This window comes from Macrobrachium rosenbergii, chromosome 43 (assembly GCF_040412425.1).
Source record: "Macrobrachium rosenbergii isolate ZJJX-2024 chromosome 43, ASM4041242v1, whole genome shotgun sequence".
NCBI lineage: Eukaryota > Metazoa > Arthropoda > Malacostraca > Decapoda > Palaemonidae > Macrobrachium > Macrobrachium rosenbergii.
The window spans coordinates 48,004,125-48,030,172 of NC_089783.1; the positions used below are offsets into that span (position 1 = coordinate 48,004,125).

At 35.5% G+C, this 26,048-nt stretch overlaps 1 protein-coding gene across 1 annotated transcript in view; it reads left to right on the forward strand.

Moving 5' to 3' along the window:
• LOC136828870 (DBH-like monooxygenase protein 1) overlaps positions 1-26,048 on the forward strand; it is a 651,836-nt gene that overhangs the window by 49,395 nt on the left and 576,393 nt on the right. Inside the window, exon 2 of the mRNA XM_067087149.1 lies at positions 9,035-9,312. Coding sequence (XP_066943250.1) covers positions 9,151-9,312 — 162 coding nt within the window. The 5' untranslated portion in view covers positions 9,035-9,150. The remainder of the gene's footprint in view (positions 1-9,034; positions 9,313-26,048) is intronic.

A 26,048-nucleotide genomic window follows, 5' to 3' on the forward strand; every position in this document is an offset into this window, starting at 1 on the left:
TTCCGCACGTTTTGTCAAAAACCTTATCTGGATTTTCTATTGCCGTTTTTTGCCAGTAATTCGACCGCCATATTCCTTCCACCTTCACCTCAAATCCTCTCGTCTGTTGTTCTCATTCAGGGTCACCCTTCCAGCCATGCACGGAGTCGAATCTCACTGCAGACTGAAAGAGCTTCTTATTTATTTATTATCTGGATTCAATGCCTGTAGTTATAATCGTATTGAAGAGTATACGGAAATCTAGAAATTAAGAGTTCATTGCTGCCTGGTACAAGTTGCCAATACACACACACATATATGTACAGTATATATTGTCAATTTTCACCAGACTATATATATATATATATATATATATATATATATATATATATATATATATATATATATATATATATATATATATATATATATAAATATGTGTATATGTATATATAATATGTGTATATATATATATATATATACATTTATACACATTCATATTCTGCTGGTCACTTTTATCAAATGCGTATTTAATCGTAGTAACCACAACGCCCTCTTTTTTTCTTTTCAAATTTCTCACACCTTTTGGATACGTCTGCCATACAGTACAAACGCAATAATGAAAAAACGTAATTTTCAGTGAAAATATATTAATCAAGAAGAAGGTGCTTTATATATATATATATGTATATATATATATATATATATATATATATATATATATATATATATATATATACATACACACATATATAATAGATATACACACACACACACATATATATATATATATATATATATATATATATATATATATATATATATATATAAATATATATTTATATGTAAATGTATATTTATATATAATGTATATATATGTAAGTATGATACTAGGAGACAATGGACTGCTAGGACGAAGTCCTACCGTAACCCACTGTGTCTGCTGAAATAAGCATAAAACTGGGTACCCGGTAGTTAGCCAACTATACTGGGTCGCAGCTGAACCACGGACCTTACTGCCTCATCCAGTTCTTGGAGCGAAATCCTCTAAAAGAAAGAGACGTGCACAATTATTTATCTATCTATCTATCTATCTATCTATCTATCTATCTATCTATCTATCTATCTATCTATATATATATATATATATATATATATTATATATATATATATATATATATATATATATATATAATATGTATATTCTTGAGAATTTTTGTCAATTATGCACACTTAAATTTTTTAATTTATAAATATCAAGCCACAAATATAGTTTAAAATCCAACTCACCATATCTTGATTGTAACTTTCACCCAGAGGGAATTATAACTACTGCGCGAATCCCGGCCGATGCGGAAGCAATTAACAATCACAATTCTATTTCGGAGGGAGTTATTCTCATGGTATACTGAATTAGATATTGAACGATATTTGTGGCTTCATAATATATATATATATATATATATATATATATATATATATATATATATATATATATATATATATACATATGTACATATATAAATATATTTATATAATTATAGATATATCTATATATATTTATATTTATATAAGTGTGTATATATATGTATATATATATATATATATATATATATATATATATATATATATATATATATATATATATATATATATATATATATATATGAATTTGATCATATGTCAGTAACGGAGGACGAAAGTACTCTCTGGTAATACAATAGAATATTTACGTCTTCCATTACTGTCATATGTCAAGTTCAGGCATCACCTATCTTTACTTTCATATCTCCAAAACTTTTTTTTTTTATCCATTCGTATTCAACTTCCACATTTCTTTCTCATAAAAGAGTTGAGCAAACAATCTCATCAATTCAGACATCGACGCTCTTATTTTTAAAACATTCAGCAGACACTGCTTTATATATTATGTGATTCATCTCTCTTTTTATCCTGGAATAATCTACTTCATTTACTCACAAATAACATGCACGAATGAACCGCTTTCTTCCACATTCCCTACAATCATTTATTGCTTGATCTCCCTGTATACGAATTACCTATACACATTAACTTTATACCATTCACAGTAGAATCTCTTTGTACAGTACAAATACTTTCAATCACTTTCAACTGTCACTGCAGCTCCTTTCACAATCTTGAACTAACTGCATCACATGCAAACATCGACCATTTCTCTATCCATTCAGGACTGTCTCTGTTATCCTGTGGACTTACAGAACTTATATTTTCCCTAACTTCCCCCATAACTACAATAATTAAATATTTAACAGTCAAAGCATTGCAACCCTGCGCATGTCATACACTCACGACGATTTCTCTTCACTTTCTAATTTAGTATTCAACTACTTAAAAGAAAAAAAGATACTTAATACATACCTCTTCCTTATCTAAATCCACTCCCATCTTTCCCTTACTTTTTCGTAAAGTTATCTGTGTTTCATTTGCAATCAAAACTGTACAGAATACTGAACACAGTATAGATTATATGCTTCTATAATTCTTGTCTTCACCCTGCCAACTTTCTTCTTATTCCTGTTGTACGAGGGAACAATAGCCCCTTAAATACCTTATTTAGACTTCACCCTCAATGCGGACCTTACACACCTTAGGCAGCTTTCACCGTCATACAGCAGTATATGACAAACACCCTCAGTAGCTCCTAACTCCATTCAGTTTTCAACCTTTTAATTAACCTCCTTCCTTATTCAATGGTCACTTCCACAAGCTATCCCAGATTTACACGAACCTTTCCACATGCGCGCGCGCACACACTCATACACTACACGTACGCGTACGTGCATGACTGTGAGTATAAGTTCCTTGTTAGGACAGTGGCGCCATTCCTTAATAATTCTACAAGGCCCTCAGCTACACTAAGCAAAGGTTGCTAAACACAAACATCGTAGTTTCCCCTCACCATACTGCCATTCGTGGGGTCCAATATTTTTCCTCCGGCGAGAACCCTAACAGACAACTAACGTCTGCAGTGCGTGCCCATTCGAAAGCGACGTATAATGCAACTGGGCTTTAGAAAGACTGTTTACACAACCCACCGTTCCCAGGACTGGATCCACTGCGACCTGGTTACGAATCAAGAATTCTGAGACTCACATAAAGGCCTACGGTGTTCCTGGAATTTCATTTTGGTCGTACAGGTTCTTCAATAGCAACGTCGTCGTACAACGAGTCTGTTGGTAACCTTCAGTTGCTGACAGTGATGATGAGAAACCTAATCGCAGATTTTCTAAAGATAGTTTTCGCATTGAAATCTGTCCAGCTTCCTGATTAAATGACCGACGTCTTCGTGAAGCTGATGCTAGTAGCTAATATAAATCGGAAATTATGGCGCGGGATCGTTATCACGACACCATTCTTAAACTATGTACTCACTGATTAATTTCCAAGCAGTTTCTTAACAACGGATTTATGCATTTACTTTACGATTAAAAAGTAATTTGTAATAATTATGCTCTTTCTTTTTATTAAAAACTTTGCAAACTATTGTCTTTATCATTTTCAGGTCATGGACATGATGAAAAATGAATTTTTTCTTAGATTTCAAGATCAGAAAAAAAATATTGAATCCGTCCCTCAGAGAAAACAGTACAAACGTTCAGCTCATTCATGTACTTGTGTCCTCATGTTGTTGCATACTAAAAATGGTGAACTGACTTAAATGGTATCTTACCTTGCAGCTACTACGACTTTTACAAAAATGTGAAAATACTGGATACCGAATGTAAACAAATTCACGACTGGATATTTACATTTTCTTTATTTACTTTTAAAAGGTGTCGTAGATTTAATGCGTACTTTTCCTTTTGAAGAGTGATGTTATTAAAAAATAAATGCTGAAGAAAGATTAACAAGCCTTCTCAGTGAATAATTATGCTGAGGAAATGAAACCAAAACACAAATAAGCAAAGTAAAAAAAAAAAAACGAAATACTGAACACCTATATATACTTATATCATACTTTTATAATGGTTGGGATAAAAAAAAAAGAGAAGTCTACCATTATCTACGAATACACGCCTACGGAAACCCAATATTTTGAGCAATATTGGAAACTTTCGTCCCTTTACGAAAGGCATAGATTACAATAAACAATATAAATACGTTGATATATATATATATATATATATATATATATATATATATATATATATATGTGTATGTGTGTGTGTGTGTGTGTGTGTGTGTGTGTGTGTGTGTGCGTGCGTGCGTGTGGACGGAAATCATCAACATTACACTGAGACAATCATTCCTTTTTTTATAAAACCCTCAAAAGAAGATAATAACTTACTGAAAAGAGATGTGCGTTGTCCATGTCTTTGAAGTTTTTATATGTATAGACATTCACATTACATAATAAGATTTGCATAAGGCAAAGCGAATCATTCACTGAGAAATCGAAAATATACAAATAAAAAAATATGCACAAATGTTAGTAAGCACATGAATTTCATATTACCATAACAGCCATAAAAATAAAATAATGAACTCTGGCCCTACCCAAGACTACCAGGCAATACATTATGTTTTCCAATAACTGTCCTTCAGAGGCGTGCCAAGGGATAGTAAAATACCCCCCCAGACCAATTTTTCCGAAGGGGCGTTGCACTGAGGCTATTGCAAAACCTTTGGTCAAAATCATACAAACAAATACAAAAAAAAAAAAGGAACTGACATCAAGGGCAGACGTTGGATGAGGCGCTTCTGTATAAGATGGCGAGTCCATGGCCTGGTTTATATTTTTTACCTAGCATACTTATTCCTTATCAACTTTTATTTTCCCTATTTTTGAACATGGAGCCTTTAAGACTGATTGTAACAAGAATCTGAGATTGTTGCCTGGCAATACACAAGATCCTATAATATCCCAAAATGTTCAGTTCGTTACTGCTAAAAAATAGTAATCGCTCATTAAGTAAATCCACGAAATTTCTTTTAAAGAAAATATCAAGGTAACTTAATAAAGATATCAACTGATCAGTTACCGGCATCGATGAATCTCTTCCACCAAGCTTTTCGAGTCTTGAGAAAGAAATTAGCGGAAAATCCGAGTAAGTATTACATATTTTCAAATGATTAAATAAGCGAAAACGAAGACTAAAAACACATTTTTCAGCTTGTTTGGGTCCAAACATTATTTGGAAATTGTAATTTAACAGAAATGTTTTCTGCCGTTTACTAACAGCAATTAACGCTTTTACCTCGAGCCAAAATCGAATGCGGCATGTTTGTATAGAAAATTAATTTCTCTCTTACCTTGGGCCTTATGCCAGAATACAGATTTCGATGCGTGCTAAATTCAGAAGAGGGATTAACCGTCGATGTACTATCATTGCTAAAAGTTATCATTTGGTTTAACAACTGCAATGAAAGGCAAAATACACCGCATACTGTATTAGCCAACCATGATCTGACCTATTTAGGTCACGGTTTTCTCCCTAGTTCTTTATTGGAAGGGTGGGTAGAGCTCTCGGCTAGCACGCTGTTGGCCCAGCGTTCGACTCTCCGACCGGCCAGTGAAGAAATAGAGGAATTTATTTCTGGTGATAGAAATTCATGTCTTGCCATAATGTGGTTCGATTCCACAATAAGCTGTAGGTCCCGTTGCTAGGTAACCAGTTGGTTCTTAGCCACGTAAAATAAATCTAATCCTTGGGGCCAGCCCTAGGAGAGCTGTTAATCAGCTCAGTGGTCTGGTTAAACTAAGATATACTTAACGTACGAGAATATCCGTTTGCCAACCCCAGTGGTTTGCAACCTGTGGGCCATGGCCCACTGGTAAACCATGGGCAGTTCTGAGGGGGGCCATGCCACGGACATCTTCAAAATAATATTTAAAAATGGAAAATCATTTACAGTAAATGCAGGCCACTGCTTTCTTTCATAAATGAAAAAGTGTAATTTGAGTTTCGATTACAATGCACATGGTTTATTTACAGTAAATGCAGGCCAGTGCTTTCTTTCATAAATGCAAATGTATAACTAATAAAGTGTTCTAAAAAATAATTCCATAAATGAAAATGTAAAACTAATTAAGTGTTCTGAAAATGCTTTGTAATAATTCTAATAACATCATTTCACAGTTCTGAAGGGCAGTGGGCCATGAGTATTTAGGGATGCCAAAAATGGGCTGTGGGCACAAAAAGGTTGAAAACCACTGGTCTAGACAAAGATTAAGCAACTACGGTTCTTTTTCATACACGATAAGTATGGCTACCAATAATTCAACAAGGAAATAGCTTATAATCTTAACTCCACTCGTAACACATTTATAATCAGCCAATAGAGTGGCACTCCTACTGGCATCAAAACGCCATCTAGTCTTCTATAAGCAGTAAAGCAAGTTCAAATATAGGTTCGATCTCAGTATGGTAACATTCTTACTTCACAGTTTAAGGTTAACACTTTCGGCAGAAAATATTCTTTTAATAGGATATATATATATATATATATATATATATATATTTATATATATATATATATATATGTATGTATATATATATATATATATATATATATATATATATATATATATATATATATATATATATATATATATACAATGAAGGGGGGAAGCATACCAACAGGTCAAGAAAGTCATATTTATTCAGTTGCAACGTTTCGAATCGACAGTCATAGAGCTGTCAGCTATAGGACTGGCACTAAACTTTCAAATCCCGGTCCAGTTCTATAGCTGACACCTCTATGACTGTCGATTCGAAGCGTTGCACTAAACTTTCAAATCCCGAGTTCCTCGTTGGACGAATCGGTAGAGTTCTCGGCTAGCACTCTGCTCGGCCCGAGTTCGAGTCTCCGGCCGGCCAATGAAGAATTAGAGGAATTCATTTCTGGTGATAGAAATTCATTTCTCGGTATAATGTGGTTCGGATTCCACAAAAGCTGCAGGTCCCGTTGCTAAACCAATTGGTTCTTAGCCACGTAAAATGAGTCTAATCCTTCGGGCCAGCCCTCCTAGGAGAGCTGTTAATCAGCTCAGTGGTCTGGTTAAACTAAGGTATACTTAACTTTTTCAAATACCGAATTTTCCAATATAAGGGATCATGCTGATAAATACAAATATTCTATTCATTGAAAGACTTTAAGGTTTTGGGCAGAGCCTCTAATCATAAACTTTTAACAATTAATGAATCATTGTTTATTAAAAAACTGGTCCCCTCACTGAACACCCATGCCACGTCCACACCTCTTTATCTCTCGTGGACTGTTGACGGTTTTGGTCAGTCCTTCCTCTGCCTCCGCACTCAACGGTTGGTCCTTACTCATATATTTTAACTGTGTTTGTTTTAATGTAACTTATATTGTGTATTTTAATATCTGTCACTTAATTTTATTGTACTAATTAGGTATTATTATTTGTAGCTTGAAAATGATGCCTGCTGGTTGGCTTCGAAACGTTGCAACTGAATAAATATGACTTTCTTGACCTGCTGTTGTGCTTCCCCTGCCTTCATTGTATTGCTGGGCTTCGAGAAACGTCCGCCTGTTGAATATATATATATATATATATATATATATATATATATATATATATATATATATATATATATATATATATATACACAGTATATATATAAAACTGTTCCTGTAATGGTGAAAACTGATTTCGACCGGGGACGTCGTTCAAACTTGGGAACATTAATACTTTTGTTTGTAAAAGCTAGAACACTAATTTGTGTTTACAATAAAAACTGAATCCCAAGATTTGCTGTCTGATTCCAATATTTGACAAGACACTTTTGTTTGTAAAAGCTCACAGCACCTCTTAAAGGTTTGTGATGCATGCTTTATTTCAAATTACTGTTAGCTTGAATTTAATGTTTTGGCTGTTTACTTTAATAGAAAACAATCCCTATAATGCCCAACCCATGATAATCCTTGTTGAATAGTCTGTTTTTGTTCATCTTTTTTATTAGGTCTAACAATAAAAGGAGCCCTGTCAGTCAAATTTTTGGTCAATCCACACTGAGTTAATTAACACGTTGACTGCGATTGGCTACACTGAGTTAATTAACACGTTGACTGCAATTGGCAACTTTGCAAATTGTCCCAGCGGGCGACAACTTTAAACCTATATAAAATCAGTAACCAGCAACTAAACCTAAATAAAATCAGTAACCAGCAACCAATTGAAATGGGAATTTCTATAGTATTTCCGTGAGGTAAGCTGAGTGCTCAGACAGTGTACAAACCTTGGCTTTATCTGGTACACTTCGCCTGACACAATGAAAGTCTTTACTACAGGCGTTGTGTACCTAATATGGACAAACTAGATGTGGTCATATATGGTTCACGTTGCCCAAAATGATTAAAAACATTTCTGTAGGCGTTGTGTGCCAGATATGGTCACACTCTTGATGGCCAAATATGGTGCATATGGCTCAGAATGATTTCAGGATATAAAACTTGTGTTACCTCGATACCATGTTAAACCTATGTCAGTTTTGAATGAAGTCAAAACTAGTTTGATACTTTGTTAGGAAATACCAATTTCATCCAAACCAATATTAGCTTTGCATAACATGCCCAGAGAAGCCATCCAATAAATCATTTAATCATTAGTTTAAAAAGTTCCACTTGAAATGATTCATGCTTTTCATACAAAATATGTAAAAAAAGCCATTTAAATATTAATCAATCATGCTAGCTAACAGATCAAGTTATTATTCCAGATATATTTTACGTCGTAGGACACACACACACACACACACACAGAGAGAGAGAGAGAGAGAGAGAGAGAGAGAGAGAGAGAGAGAGAGAGAGAGAGAGAGAATAATAGTATGCAATTCTATTTTAAATGTACACTAGTATATAACACTATTATGCCCAAAGTTTCCAAAGTACACACTGTAGAGTTACTTTGTATTTTTCGCTCATCCTCACGATTTATCCCATAAATCGGCTCCTTTATGAAATACTGAAAATAAAGTGAAGATTGATTTTAAATAAACATTTTCTACTCTCCCCCCCTTAAAAAAAAAAAAAAAAAAAAAAACAGGTGGTTAGACCAACAACAAAAGACACCATGCAAACATTAAGTGAGCGGTGGAAGTTGTGTTAGTAGAAAGATCCACGAAGAAAACCCAGGTGGTGCCGAGGCGCGCGCGCGCGCGTATGGTCATGCAGGTGCGGGAGGTCGCGGTATGGGCGTGGGTGTGGGCAGCCCGCTGCTGTCTGCTTGCCTACGCCTGGCAGCAGGAGGCTAAACTCGACGAAGCGGGAGACCTCGTTTTGTACTGGACGGCTGACGTCAAGAAAAACGTCCTCATGATTGAGGTAAGTCAGTCGGACATTGTGGAGTCAGCAGCTACTGAAGGGTGAGTTTTGTGTCCGGAAATATGGCGTTCTTTGACTTCTTTGGGTCTAGAGAAAAATTCAGTCAAAAATAAAATTTCAACTTGGGTTTGTCAGTACTGCCTTTGTTCCCACTATCACTAGACTCCTTTATTTCCCCGAGACTTCTTTAGGTCTAGAGAAAAATTCAGTCTAAAATAAAATTTCACAGTAGGGTCTATCAGTACTGCCTTTGTTCCCACTATCACTAGACTCCTTTATTTCCCCGAGACTTCTTTAGGTCTAGAGAAAAATTCAGTCTAAAATAAAATTTCACAGTAGGGTCTATCAGTACTGCCTTTGTTCCCACTATCACTAGACTCCTTTGTTTCCTGTGAGCTATAACAGAGGTGTCCTTTCCTTATCAGGACTACAGGTTTCTTAAATATTTCCTAACATATGGCACCAAATTCTTACACCAAGTTGCTAAACAATTATTATTTTCCTTTTTTTTTATTGATATTTGATTAAAGTATATAACTGGATGATGACAAAGTTTTAATTTGTTACTTTCTCCCTTTTACAGATTGCTATATTTCTCTGAGCTACTACAGAAGTTCCCTATTTTTATTAGGCCTACAGGTTCCTTAAACATTTTCTAACGTATGGAATAAAAATCTTGCACCATGTTACTAAAAAATTATTGTTTTCCCTTTGTTTACTTATAATATTTGATCGACGTAGACCACTAGATGATGGCAATGTGCTAATTGGTAACTTTTTCCCTCTTTATCATTCTCTCACTTTATTTTCATTTCATAAACATTATTTCAACGCCATTTCTCAAGTTATCATTTACTAGGCAGTACTGATTTTTTTTATACTGTTGCCTTGTCTTTCCTCATATCAATATGTTTTCATGCCTTGATATCACTCAGTGTGAAATGTTTCTCTTTTTCTGTGCTGTTAAAATTGATAAACTTTCTTGAAAATTCTTGAGGTATTTTGTCACTGTTTATATGTGAGTGTCATCCTTCTGAAACAGTTTTATACCTGATGCTTATTCACTTTTCATGTGATCAGCCAAGGGATGTGTTCAGAAGTGGACGCGTGCATAGTTAAGATCTTGTAATGATTTCACTGTTATTTAGAAATTTCCTGTGTAATGATATACTCTGCTCATTCGGCAATAATAATAATAATAATAATAATAATAATAATAATAATAATAATAATAATAATAATAATAATAATAATAATAATAATAATAATGAACGTACTCTTATATAGGGTAACCAAAATTATTATTATTATTATTATTATTATTATTATTATTATTATTATTATTATTATTATTATTATTATTATTATTCAGAAGATGAACTCTATTCATATGGAACAAGCCCACAGAGGCCACTGACTTGAAATTCAAGCATCCAAAGAATATGGTGCCCATTCGAAAGAAGTAACAGAAGGTAATGGAAAATACAGAAAGAGGAGATCAGTTATCAGAAAACCAGATAAATTAACAAATTAATAAATGAACAAAAGAATATAAAATAAATAATATCAACAATTTCAAAGATAGGTTGAGTACGAACATTACTAACAAGACTTCCAGAAAGCCCAACAAGGCCGATAACCATCATCAGTTCCAGTTATCCGTGAAAATACAAAGTGCCCCGAAATTCACTGCGAGTAATTACGAGAATTGTTGTGGTTAGCGCCGCTTGTTTCACAGATGACTGCTGTTAGCCGGTGCTCAGCCAAGGATTTAGCCTACCGAATGGCCACCGTTTCCTTCTCCATAAAGGGTGAACGGAAGATAATTTTCTCCAAAGCTGCGAGATAATCGGCACGGCATATTTATTCAGGTGTCTCTGAAATGCTCTGCAGGAAAGAATGAGTGACTTGCGTCTCGAGGTATACAACGAGACGGGTTTGACTCGATTAACGTTGACCAAAAGACAGTACTACAGTCTTGTAAATAAATAAATAAATGTATAAATATATAAGTAAATGAATGCAGAAACCAAAATATCCTTGTTATCGAGTAATGTGATACCGTGGTACCTTAAAAAAAATTAAGATTTTTTTTTTTTTTTTTTTTACGAGTTAACTAATAAGTGATATGTTGAAGATAGCGTCCACATAGGAAGCCCTCAGATGAAGCTCCAAGTCATGGTTATCACTGTTACGAAATTGAAAGTCAACAAAGAGAGTAATTCTGTCAGACAGATAAAGGTCCCGGGACGCTAGTCTCTCTGACCCACGAATGATACATAATCAAACAATTGACATGTGGCAGTAATAATGAATATAATTATATCTTTAAATATGCCAACCCTTACTACTTAAGGTACCTAGCTTTCTGGAAGCGAATAGGTAACCTTACTTCGGAAATAGCATTAAATAAAGTCAAGTATGTCAACTATCTAGTTTTAATTTCATTAATTTTATTATTCAGCATGATGATGCTTTCAAGCAGCATTACAGTTTTTTTCAAAATTAGTAATACTGACATCAATAATAAGGCCATGAAGACTCGAACAGTCTTTTTTTAGTGAGAGAAGTGAAAGACTTATGGTTCTTTGTACTTTGGCAAAGTGGCATCTAGAAGGGATGTGGATGCTGATTCTCTACAAAGCGAGCAGCAATGGATGACTCTTGAAGTGTAGGTGCTGAGCGTGATAACAGAAGTTCACAGGTGAAATGTAGCTGACAGGAGAGGACCAAAAAGAATAACTTTCAGCGATGATCTGAATCATGGGAATCCGTATCTGAATCTGAATCCGTACTACAGCTGGACTGGGAGCTACAGGTACTTTGAAATACTTCAAGGGTGAGTTAACAGTGGTACCTCATTTGCAATGCCAAATCATGTTGCCAGGCATGACTGAAATTAACTAAGGTCCCAGAACATTACCTAGGGGAAAGCCTGTTAAGGCAAGTTTTACCAGTACACCACCAGTAACAATTATCAACAACCTGCCATTAGAGAAATTATGATCATGGGGATAACGTCAAACGCCCAAACCACAGAATTAAAAATAAAATACAATATTAATTTGTGGTATACATCAAGTAGGAAAGTGGCTTGTTGAGTGCAAAATGGGTTTGAAAGCAAATATGCAGAAAGTTAAATTATAGGCAACTGATAAAATCACATAAGAAAACAGAAAAGGGCGCGATCCCATCTGAGCGCATGTGGGAGAGAAGAGATAGTGATCAGAAAGTGCAACAGTGGATTTGGCAAGTCATATAAGGCCGGCCGGGTATTGGAATCTGAAAAGGTATAGCGGTTATGAAAGTGATGTCGACGAGAAATGAGAATATGGAACAGTCTTGGAAATATTAACCCCGAAGAGAAAAATTCAAGAAAATTCTGTATATTTTTGAGATATGCAAAAGGTTGTCGTTAAATGTCAGCACGAAGTAGCAATGCTGATATATGGAAGCCAATAAAATAGGCGTTGTCAAAGTTTATACACACATGCATATAGTATATATATATATATATATATATATATATATATATATATATATATATATATATATATATATATATATACATACATACATATACATACACACATAAATGCTGATATTATATTTATTTTTCAGCAAAGGTTTAAGTTGAGATATTTGTTGGATCAATCACTTGAAAGTTAAGAAGGGAAAGACAAAAAAAAAAAAATAAAAGGCGAGCAGAAACTTTACAGAAGTGAAGTACAATTACGTAGTGAGGATAGGAAAGGATAGAGAGGTATGTGCATAGGATCTGGGATATATAGATAATGATAAATGTGGAGCATAAACATTACTCAGGTATTTGGCAGTAGGAAACGAGCAATATGATAAAAGAAATGGACAGGTGTCGTAGATTACGCACTAACATGGTAGAAGTTTTTAAGTGTAAATCAAAAACGTTCCTTCAGCATCAAGAACTTTGTCGAGTCCCGCAAACCAGTGTTACGAGGATGAGAGGCAGGCTGCGCTGGTTACGCACACAATGAAACGGAGATATTGAAAAACTGATTTCTGAGCTCACAGCACGTAGAGGTTTCAGCATTTGCCCGGAAACTAAAAATATGCAAAAAACAAGATATTCAAGATGGAAGTGAAGACTTTGTGACAAGGAAGAGCGTCGCTGAAGAAAATCACAATATACAGCTACCAAATAAAACTGGGCTCGATAGGAGGGTAATCGTAAATCAACAAGACGATAATTATTATGATTATGATGATGAAAGACTGACTGAAAATGATGCGTGGAGGATGAATTAAATAAAAAATTATAGTGTGCTGAGATAATTAACTTGTGTGTGTGTGTGTGAGAGAGAGAGAGAGAGAGAGAGAGAGAGAGAGAGAGAGAGAGAGAGAGAGAGAGAGAGAGAGAATTAGAATTAGGGTTAAAGGCCAAGCCCTGGGACCTATGAGGTCATCCTGCGGTGAAAATTGACTATAAAAACGTTTGAAAGGTGTAGCAGGAGGAAAACCTCGCAGTTGCACTATGAATCAATCGTTAGGGGAGGGTGAAAGATAAGACGGAAGAAAGAGAATATGAACGAAGGTACAGTAAAAGGAATGAAAGGGGTTGCAGCTAGGGGTCGAAAGAATGTTGCAAAGAACCTTAAGTAATGGCCAGAGGGTACAAGTCATGTGAAAGGCTGACCAAGTTTCATTTGTGAAGAAGATTCCTGTTTAAAAGTTTGGAATTGCAAAAAAAAAAAAAAAAAAAAAAATTAAACTACCATGTGGAAGAAGTAAGAGAAACCAAGAATGCATTAGAATGATGTAGTATTACTCTGTGAAGAAAAAAAAGTCTTGAAAAATGTATCATAGAACGAATGCATTAAAACCAGACGTTCGACCGACTGCCTGTTATAAATGACAAAGGCATCGAGTTTCCACTTCAGTGTGCATAAAATACTAAGTCGGGCATACCCGTGACGTAAAGCTTTATTCAATTTGTTTGAGAGCACATTATTACCGACAATGAAAAGGATACGTGACGCCTCTAACACTATATTATTTTTATTATCAATATTCAAAGGATGAACTCCGATCATATGGAACAAGCACACAGGGGCCAGTGACTTGAAATATGAGTTATACTCATTCTCTAACTTGTGGTATTATTGCTTTCACTACAACTTCACTTGAGGTTCTAGCAAGAACACCGAATGAATTTAAGATGAAGCTAACAGGAAAGCTTTATTAGTAAGCCGAAAATGTAACTCATAAACGGCTGCTGAATCTCAGATTCATCGCCCACAATAGATTTATCCTGTCATTCTGTAAATGATGAAATGTATGACAATACGACTTCCAAAAGAAAGTAGTGCTTCCTACAAGACAGAGACATAATCAACAACAGCAAGAATGATAACTGATATTTAATGCAACAAAAAACGTGGTAGCAAAAACCGGAAGCGTTACTAATACACCGCCTCACCTTAACCGAGTTAGTATAAATCCAATATCGCAAATCGGATTATAACAACAGACAGTGACCGTCCCTTACGTATCTTCCCTTTCAAGGGAGAGCGTAGAAAGAAAGAGAGAAAGAGAGAATGAAAGAAAGAAATCAAGAGAAACTGGAAAACCAGGGTGACATTTCCACGGCGTAACTTGGCAACACTCCACCTCGGGAGAACGAGGTGCAATTGCAAACGGAAAGACGTGTTTTCTAATCAGATTGCGAGAATGCCGGCCAATAACATGGTATCAAAACGTAACAAAATGGGAGAGAGAGAGAGAGAGAGAGAGAGAGAGAGAGAGAGAGAGAGAGAGAGAGAGAGAGAGAGTCAATCAATTCCCGACATTCTTTCATTTCCGTGTAACTGATTGGTTCGGCCTAAACCCAATTTGACCGAGCCATCATCCCCTTGGCCTTTCTCCTACGATGAACGGCGAAAAATTAGCTGATTTTTATATGGAATCAACTAACACCTCTTCTCTCTCTCTCTCTCTCTCTCTCTCTCTCTCTCTCTCTCTCTCTCTCTCTCTCTCACACACACACAATTTTTTTCCACACAATGGTGTGCGGACGAACCACTACTCAACCATCTAGACACAATAATATTTTTGAGGATTTTATCTACTTTTTTCTGGAGCTCAGAAATTCCCAGAAAAAGAAATAAAATAAAATATTACAAAAAAAGTAGAGAACCACCAAAGCCTTCGGCGGATGCTGTTTTGATAAATGTTATATCTTGATTTTTGGGATCCACAAAAAAAAAAAAAGGACCCGTAGACAAAAAAACAAAAACAAAAAAAATTAGAGCTAATGTACAAGCTATTTTATATCACTTCGTTTTAGTTTACTGTAAAAGAAAACTATTGAGAAGGCTATTTGTCTGTCCGTCCGCACTTTTTCTGTCCGCCCTCAGATCTTAAAAACTGCTGAGGCTAGATGGCTGCAGATTGGTATGTTGATCAGCCAACCTCCAATCATCAAACATACCAAATTGCAGCCCTCTAGCCTCAGTAGTTTTTATTTTATCTAAGGTTAAAGTTATCCATGATCGTGCGTCTGGCACCGCTATAGGTGCCAACAACACATGCCACCACCGGGCCGTGGCCGAAAGTTTCATGGACCGCGGCTGAGAGTTTCATACAGCATTATACGCTGTACAGAAAACTAGTTGCGCCGAAGAAATTTCGGCGCAATTTTTACTTATTTTTATCTGTTCACTATATCTACGATATTTTTTGGAAACCTAAATCTAATGAAGGTAGGATTAAATCTGACTAAAGTATTCCCACGTTACTTTTACCAGTTTTGAAATAGATATCAAATCATAATTCCTAAAGAGACCCTCTTTTAAAAACATTCCCATGGCTAAAGTTGTTACGAATGCTATCAATAGTGATGCTTTTACCATGAGAAACTGCATTACGAAGAGGAATATTTCAGTCCCTGATACATAACTACATATTGCAGTGGTGGATCATTGAGACAACCCAAGACCCTCCACAGTGCATTTATTATTAGGTTTCCTATTCACCGTTCAGCAAAGGGCCCTGAATAGTTATCATCAACTTCTTATTTTTAACCTGGGAATTCTTCCACGTCAAAGCTTCACTGGCCTTTTCAGCTAGTTGTATAGAAATGAAGCCAAATTTGTAGCAACAGAACAAAAACTACAACTAATAATTTGTTGATTCGGAAATTATAACCAACAATTTGTTGATTTGGAAATTACAACTAACAATTTGGTGATTTGGAAATTATTTATTGCTGCAGTTATGTTGATCATTTCGTAAAGTTATGCACACTGTTATCTGGAAATTACCATTTTCTCTGAAATAGTGGACATATATACAGTACAGTACTTTGAGCAGTCCCTAATTTTTATTATTTTTTTCACCACTGCTGTGCTAGATTGGGACAAATCTCTTCTCATCTACAGTTTATTTCTTAACAAATATATCCCTCCACGTCATCCCCGCCCCCCCAGGTTTTCTCAAGGGTTTGGATTCTCTCAATGATGCACCACTGAAATATGTAGTTATGTATCAGGGACTGAAATATTCGTAATGCAATTTCTCATGTAAAGGCATCACTACCAAAAGCATTCGCAACAACTTTAGCCATGGGAATGTTATTGAAAGCGGGTCTTTTTAGGAATTATGATTTGATATCTATTTCAAAACCGGTGAAAATAACGTGGGAATACTTTAGTCACGTTTAATCCTACCTTCATTAGATTTAGTGTTCCAAAAATATCGTAGATATAATAAACAAATAAAATTAAGTAAAAATCAGCGCCGAAGTGTTTCGGCGCAATTGAGTTTTCTGTACAGCGTATAATGCTGTATGAAACTCTAAGCCGCGGCTTTCAGCCACGGCCCGGTGTTGGCCCGTGTTGTTGGCACCTGTATAGGTGCCAGACGTACGATCATGGCTAAATTTAACCTCAAATAAAATAAAAACTACTGAGGCTAGAGGGCTGCAATTTGGTATGTTTGATGATTGGAGGGTGGCTGATCAACATATCAACTTGCAGCCATCTAGCCTCAGTAGTTTTTAAGATCTGAAGGCTGACGGAAAGACAGAACCGACACAATAGTTGCCTTTAACAGAAAGCTAAAATGGCATGATCCAGAGTTTGTAGCATTCTTATCAAAAGGCAAGAAGTCATCCGTCCCGGATTAGTTCATAACTTAGTATTGTTGGCATATCTTCTTTTAGTCTCACTGTCCAACATTCTTATACATATTCATGTACCTGAGGTGATAATAAAACAGACATAAAGAAGAAATATTGAGCACACCGAAAGTAATCAAATTTTTTGTGAAAAAAGAAAGTATGTCGTAACTGACAGCGAAACAAAGGCGAGTCGCCTCATCATCTTTCCGTTGTGTTTTCCTTTTCTTTCTCTTTCCTCCTCGCCTTTCTAATGGGTGACGGCAGATAAGTACATGCAAAACATAAGATGGCAACGCCCGGCTCTTAAGGAAAATTTACATAATATGCACCTTTACTCGGTTTAAAGTTGGATGAAGGAATGCATGAATTTGTGGAAACTAATGTCACACGCCAGACGCTGCAGACTAAAACATGAGTCAGCGTCGACTCGTTAAGGAAGATGATAATACAGAAAAAAAAATTCACCTGGGACTGAAATAGGTACGCCCGTGTTGCTTAGTGATGAATATTTTAATAGTCTGTGGAGCTGTGGAGTTTCTACAGAATAATGGTAGACATTCATATAAGCTTTTCTACAAGAAAGGAACAACGCTTTCAGTTGATGAAATAAATACTTCTATGATAATATCATAGAAGTATTTATGAGAAAACTGCAACTAAAATTTTTTTTATATAGAGGCAAAGGAAATTGGTAAGTCCCCCCCAAAAATCGCAAAAATGTTTCCTTAAAACTTTCATGGAATACCTTTCAGAATAAAACTTCTACAAAAAAAGAGCATAAACAAATCGCTCTCAGGCAACAAAAAAGAAGAGAAAAGAAAATGAATAAAGTATCGTGAATCAAACGTACCTTGAATTGCAAAGGAAACATCAACTGTCCTACAAAATTCTGCGTACAAAAACCCGCTACCGACATCATGAAAATGAAAAGATCCTGCATTCATTCTTTCATTTGTTATACAGAAGTGAATGCGCTACAAACCAAATTTAATCTTTTCACTTGAAATGCCCGCATAAAAGAGAGATTCTAGAGTTTATCTGCACGCTTTGTTTCGCTCGATAACAGACTTGTTCAGTTCCCGACAGACGCTAAAGCCACTCATAGAAAGGGGAAAGAATAGCCAACTCAGTATAAAAACCAGTAGCTTACGGCACAGTCCATTTGAATTTGCATACACTTTAGCCACTTGTTCCACTCACTTGTTCCACTATGGGTGTGCAAGTGTGCATTGTCTTTCCTCTCGTTTTCCTACCTAAGGGAAAACAGCCCCCTCGGATAAATGAAATAAGAGCTAAGCATCGAAACACAATCACACAATGAATCTTAAACTTCAACTCTGATACTCCCAACCTTGAATTAAAACTCAGATACTCCGCTGATTGTGAGAGATCTCTATAAAAATTATTCATGCATATGCAAACTAGAATACAAACAGACATATATTAAGTCTATTCATCACAATTTAATAACATGGAACAGATCTAATCACAACATATTTTCATAATTATAATGATCTCATTTGTTTCACCTCCATTTTACCGATTATTACAAAAGCAATGAAAATAAACGTCATCGCAAATGTGATACCTGACTTCTCTTTGAAATGAAAATGCTTACCTGAGATTCTGTGCTGCAGAATACACAATAGGAATGAAAAACAAACTAACTGTTAAAACGAGAAATTCTACGTTTTGTCCCTAAATTTTGCAAACTAATACAACTGAAAATCAATTAGCTCACTGAAAGTATTGCCAAACCAAAACTTGTTCCTATGAGCATTCCGATTGAAGAAATACACTAGAAAGCCCCATTATAGTTCTTGCAAAGGTTGAAAGCAGTTTTGCCTGCAATATCTCCATCAATTAAGGAAGAGATATTGCAGACAACAAAGAGCCATACGGACAAACACAGACGACCCCCTTTCTTTTAAGTTTATTTATGGCTGTCTACCCTTGTACTAATATGGCAAAAATACATTCAGCTGTGAAGGATGTGTTGCTGTGATTAGGCGTCTGTGAAGGATGTGTTGCTGTGATTAGACGTCTGTGAAGGACGTGTTACTGTGATTAGGCGTCTGTGAAGGATTAGTTGCTGTGATTAGGGGTCTGTGAAGGATGTGTTACTGAGATTAGGCGTCTGTGAAGGATGTATTGCTGTGATTAGGCGTCTGTGAAGGATGTATTGCTGTGATTAGGCGTCTGTGAAGGATGTGTTACTGAGATTAGGCGTCTGTGAAGGATGTGTTGCTGTGATTAGGCGTCTGTGAAGGATGTGTTGCTGTGACCAGGCGTGACAAACACTGAAGGATAAACAGAACAACGATCTACCTTCGTGGATATCTGTGCACGATAGTTTACCTTTTCTTTAAAAGTGACTGAGATCCTTTCCACTGTGTAGGAGAGGTTGCCATGACAAGTGTAACAAAGGGACAAACAATAGGCCTATCTCCCATCAGGCACTTCGATGTAAGACGGTCTATCTGTGGGTCAACCTCGACTGAATTCATTCCTTTCAGTCACGTCAGATGAATTCTGATGACAAGGTAAGCGCGATAACAGACATCGCTGACGACACAGAGATGAACAAAGAAGAGGCAGAGATATAGAAGGACAAACGGGGGAAAAACTACAGTTCGCCGGCCTTGTGGATAAAGTACATGTACAGAAACGATACATTACAGAAAAATCCACAAGGGTTCTGTTAAATATAAATAAGCTTTGAAGCTTATTTATATTTAATGGTTTCCGGTCCACTAAAAATCCCTCGAAGCTTTGACTGGTTTAGGGAGAGTCGTGACGAAAAGAAATAACTCATTTACAGGAACAATTTCCATACCCGGATATATTAAGCCATTCGTTTTCGGAACATTCCAGTCTAAAGTTCTATGTCTTAAAACGGCCGTTGGCCAAAGGCCTCCATTCAAAACGAAAAATAAAGTTACCTGACCAAGCCTTCTTAAGTCAACTTATTCGTCATCCGTTATTACAAAGTCTGAAAAGGAACGAGATACTCGAAAGAAAGCATCCTTTACAAAAACAATGCATTGTCGCAAATCTAGGACGAGAAATGTTTCATCGTCAGTTTTCCTTTACTGCCGAATAGTATATATATATATATATATATATATATATATATATATATATATATATATATATATATATATATATATATATATATATATATATATATTTCATGTGTGCATATGTAAGATTATGAGTGTGTGTATCTGTGTGTGTGTGTGTGTGTGTGTGAGTATGTAACATGTTTTAGAAAAGTCAAATCCTTTAAATCCGTTAAAAGTGAGGAAATGGTAAGATCAGAACATAATTTTTTTGTAAGCTAAGTAGCGTGGCTATCCTTAGTTCTTTAAATAAGGAAATTCGCATAATAATAATTAAATGAAATTCTCGTATATCAGTCAGGATACCTGTGTGAGACTTCTGTGTTGTGAGGCATCTGTCTCAGGAATCTGTATTCTTAAATTTCTCTTGATGTTATTCCCACCATTCCCTTTTACTCGAGATTTTATTTATATATTTCTACATTCTTACCTTGATTGAATTAATTCTGCCTAACAACAGATACATGAGGTTATATTATTAAATGAAATGTTTATGAAATCATAATATTGAAGATGAAGAAAAAAGTGAAGCAATGAACTTCACTGGATCAGCTGTTACAACTGACAGTTTTTTCTTGTACTGCCAAGTACCAAAGTGTGTTATCCTCTTCCCCATACTTCTCTTCTTTGAAGAACTGTTTTTCAGTAACTCCATATAACTTTAACTCTTTTATTCGTAATCATAATGAAGACTAGTCAACGTTTACTTGTAATCAGTACTTGAAATTTATAAATGACCTGAACGTTCGACGTTCAATTTCATCATCAAATATTGCTTCTTTTTCTTCCACAGTAATGCTGAAAATACCACTAACAGTTCCTCTAAAAAAAAGGAGAGGGAAAGCTACTTTACACGTACTTTTTGGAACGCTTGGGCGCAGCTGTTCATGAAACACTTTTCCACACGCATTTAAAAAAGCAAAGAAAGACCGAATCACTAAAAAAAAAAAATATTGCAGAGAGAATTTGTCGCGGACACAAGAAAGCATCTTCCCCAAGTGTGCGCGCTTGATGCGCTTTTCTCCACCGGCAACTCCGAAAACAGCGTTTTGTAACAAACAAAAGGCGATTCGCCGCTTTTCACGACGGCAGCTCTAGCGGAGAGAGAGAGAAAGAGAGAGAGAGAGAAAACGACACACAACCACAAAACGGGCGATGATCGGGGTGGGCGGCGGAGGGGTGGGCGGCCTAGGATGAGAGGGGACGGCCCCTGGTGTGCCGCAATCCCGCTTCCCATTGTTCATGATCATGGTCACAGAAGCCACGCCAAAAGCAAAGAACCTTTTCGAGTCATGCGTCCATCCACGCGTTCCTGAGCAGATCCAGGCGATGGGATTTGGCGGCTGGGGGAGAAGCGGCGGCAAAATAACTCGGCTCTTTTAGGAAGGGAATGTCTGTTGTCGAGTATTCTGGAAGAGGAGTTATTAAATCTTTACGGCTCTTAAAAGGTGGTTCTGGTTTATTTTATTTTATTTTACAGTACTACGCCTCCGCTTATCATGAAAGGCCCCGACAAATTAACACTGAAGTTAACTGGCAAAGTAAAGTACATATTTCTGATGACCATATAATCATATAAATATAAAATAAGTCATGAGACCATATTGTTTCAAACAACCTTTGACAGAGAAGGCTACCTTTATAATACGACTAAATTGAAAAAGAAGAAGACTAAAAAGAAATCAATGAATATATAACATTTTCCACCTGAACTGTCATGCAAATAAAACTGAATTCTTCCACTTAAACACCAAAACTTATGCATCAATATGCATCTGCTATGACACAGCCCAACGTTCAAGAACACTGATTTGTACGGCCATCACCCAGCATAACGCAACTTAATGTGGTCACTTAGAAAGACAACAAATTAGCAAATATTAGGACAGAAATATGCTGCTGAAGTGCATTTAAATATAAAGAAAACAAATTTTTTTTCCAATTTTCTGGAAGAATTCATGGAATGAAGCATCACTTTTTTTCACGTAATTTGTTGAAACTTTGCTGAGTGTAATAGTTGTTCATGCCCAATAATGTACGCAATTAATAAAGTGAAGAGTGAACAAATAAATATATAAAATATTAATAGTTCAAAATCAATCCATAGGTATCTCTCGTTATTCAAAGAAGTCTTAGTAACATTATTATGTCAGTGAAGCCTATGCAGTCAGAACCGCCTACAAACTGCCTTCAATAGCAGACGAGGAATGTGCCTAACCTTCTGTTTTGAATTCAAAGCAAATTCAAACTTGCCAATTTGTTCTTGTGCACTGAAATACAGCTTTGACCAAGTGAAAAAAAGGCAATAAAATAACAAACTTTCTAGCTAGGTTACCGGAAGAAATATCACAATTTCTAGACAGAAGTACGCAGAAAACAAGTAACAACACTGATAATTATGTAGGTCATAATTCTGTATCATATAAAAAAATTCTGTCTTTGATAAATTATAATAAACCACTCGCAAACAATACTGATATGACTGACGCCCCAAGTGAAATGAGCTCCTGTATCGAGATTCTTTTTTTCTTTTTTAATAGGCCAAGAAAGTTCTCGTTTTTCTCCTACGAAAGACCCGGAGTTTGGATCAGCATAACCTAAGTCAGCGAAATCCATTCCAGAATATCGTTTCCCAACGCATATGTTTGAACCACCATATTTTTATTACACTTAAAAAAAATAATAAAAAAAAATGAAATCTGTTCCTACGTATCTGACTGACAAGAAAGTATAGCTATTCTTTTTATCTTGTATAAGATTTGGAATCTCTTTTCCAAACGCAGATTTGCTAAGTATTATTCATATTTTTCCTTCAGACCATTAGCGGATCCAGAAAAGTTTCGGGGGGCACCAAATTTCATATTAAACCATATATATACAGTATATATTATATATTTTTTTTATCGATTTTTTAAAATTTTTCCTATTTTTATATTTATTTATGTTATTATTATCTAAATCTTCAATATTATTATTTTATCATTATTTTTCATGGGGGCAAGTGCCTAGTTGGCCCCCAGCCCCACATCCGGTAGTGCTTCCCACTGGGATCAGGTTAATCTTGGTAAACAACTGAGAATGACTGTTTTGGATAATAACTGAAAAGTGCTTAATGATATACCAACCTTAATCAAAATGAGAACGTAACTAGTATCTAGACTAGCTAACGAGTTACCATTAATAATCAAGAGAGAGAGAGAGAGAGAGAGAGAGAGAGAGAGAGAGAGAGAGAGAGAGAGTTACACCAAAACGGGAAACTCGCCAAAGAGCGCAGCAGTAACAATGTCCTCGCCGGCATGACATCACATTTTATGACAGGGCCTATTGCATATCAAAACCAAGAACAAAGGAATGAGAGTGGTCCTAAAGCTTCAGCAGCACCATCACTAATAAGGGTTCCTTGAAAACTCCAAAAGAAGTGGCATTTGCAGAGGTATGTGACGGCAAAGCGTGGTAATGTGACTTCCCTGGGGCAAACTTGTATTGTTTTATCAACATCTATCGGGAGAAAAAAATTACAGCAATAAACTTAAACCAGTAATAACACTACAGAGAAATAATAAGGGGATTATGATCGCAATTAAACCAGTGGGAAGAATCAAATCTTAAAATGGAAATTCAGAGAAATCAGATTTCAAGCTGAATTTTATTAGAACCATTACGACAGGAGCAACCAGAGAGAGCTTACCTTCATCAAGGCCAAACAACAGCTGATAAAGGAAGGTGTACAACTGCACGAATCTATCATGCACAGACAACTTTCATGAAAAATAAATAGTGTTGATAATGTGGTTCCAGTTAATTAAGGACACACATTATATTCGGTAGAAAAGCTTCCATGGTGACAAATTGTCGAATCTCAATTAATGAGCACAAAAAAAAAAAAAAAAAAACAGGCTTCTAGAGTAGCTCACCCAATGAATGCTTTTGAATAGATTCGAACATCCTTTCTCGCGTTACATTAATTTAACACACACAGACACATACATACAAGCACATTCACACACACACACAAGCACACACACAAAGTGCCAATAATGACTAACTCCAAACTTTGTTTTTTGGAAATTATGGCGATAATAATTCATTTAATTTCAAAATAACAACAAAACTTGTGACAACGCTGTATATATGTTTGTCAATGAATACATATGGTTGCATATTACATATGTATGTTTGTATATGAATATACACTTTTGCATGTTACACATTTATCTATTAGGCTAATAATTACAATCTCTCAAATGTTTGATGGGAATATGACGATACAAGTTCATCTGAACTGCAAACAAATGCAAATAACAGTGTTTATATACGTGTATATATGTATATATACATATATATATATGTATATATACATATGTATATATACACACATATATATATATATATATATATACATACATATACGTATATATATATACACACACATATATATGCATTATAAATATACACACACACATTTGAAGTTTTGTCACTTATTCTTTTTATATACCCACTGGATGTGAATATTAGTTTACAATTCCTCTCATATTTTGTATCCAACAATATTTTATTCTCATTGAAAATCAGATCTGAGAACTATATCAGATAATGTACCATTCTGGATTTCATCCAAAGATTGTCTATATTTTGATGTTAAAGTTAAAAAAAAGTTAAAGTCCTCCTGGGCCTCTGGAGGCTCATAGGGCAGGCGCTGATCTCCTGTTTCTTAGGCCGGCAGCCAGTGTGTCGCTAAGCCTAGTGTACAAGGACAAAAATATCCTTTGACTCAAGTTGAGCCAATTAAAGATGAAATGCACAGAAATTTCGTTTTTCTTTCCCGTTTGGCTAATTGTATGAATAGTGCAAAAATATGACAACATACACACACACACACACACACACACACACACACACACACACACATATATATATATATATATATATATATATATATATATATATATATATATATATATATATATATATATATATATATATATATATATAACTTAGAGTGCAGTATAACAAAAAAATCAAATATGTATGTCCTTCTAATCATTTGGCATAACTTCTTTACGTTATCGTCCGCTAAAAAATAAAATAAATAATTGTACAGGAACAAGAATCTTCACTTCTATTCATAAGCCTACAAAAGAAACATGGAAAAAGACCCATATCAATTGCACGGCACACACGCAACGCCTAAAACGTCACAAACACTGCTCCTATACCAGGAAAAACTGTGAGTATACATTCAAGTTATGAACATAAAGGAGAGAAAAAAACAACATACATTCCTTGTTTACCCTTTCGGGAAAACAGCGGAACAAAAACTGTCGACGTTTGCTAATGTTATCGAAACCGTAATCTTATTTCCTCGCCAAAATGCTGACATTATTTCATATTAAAACTTTTGAACACCGAGATCGCTGCTGCTTTCCTTATTTGGGATGATGTTTACTCTGGCGTCAAGG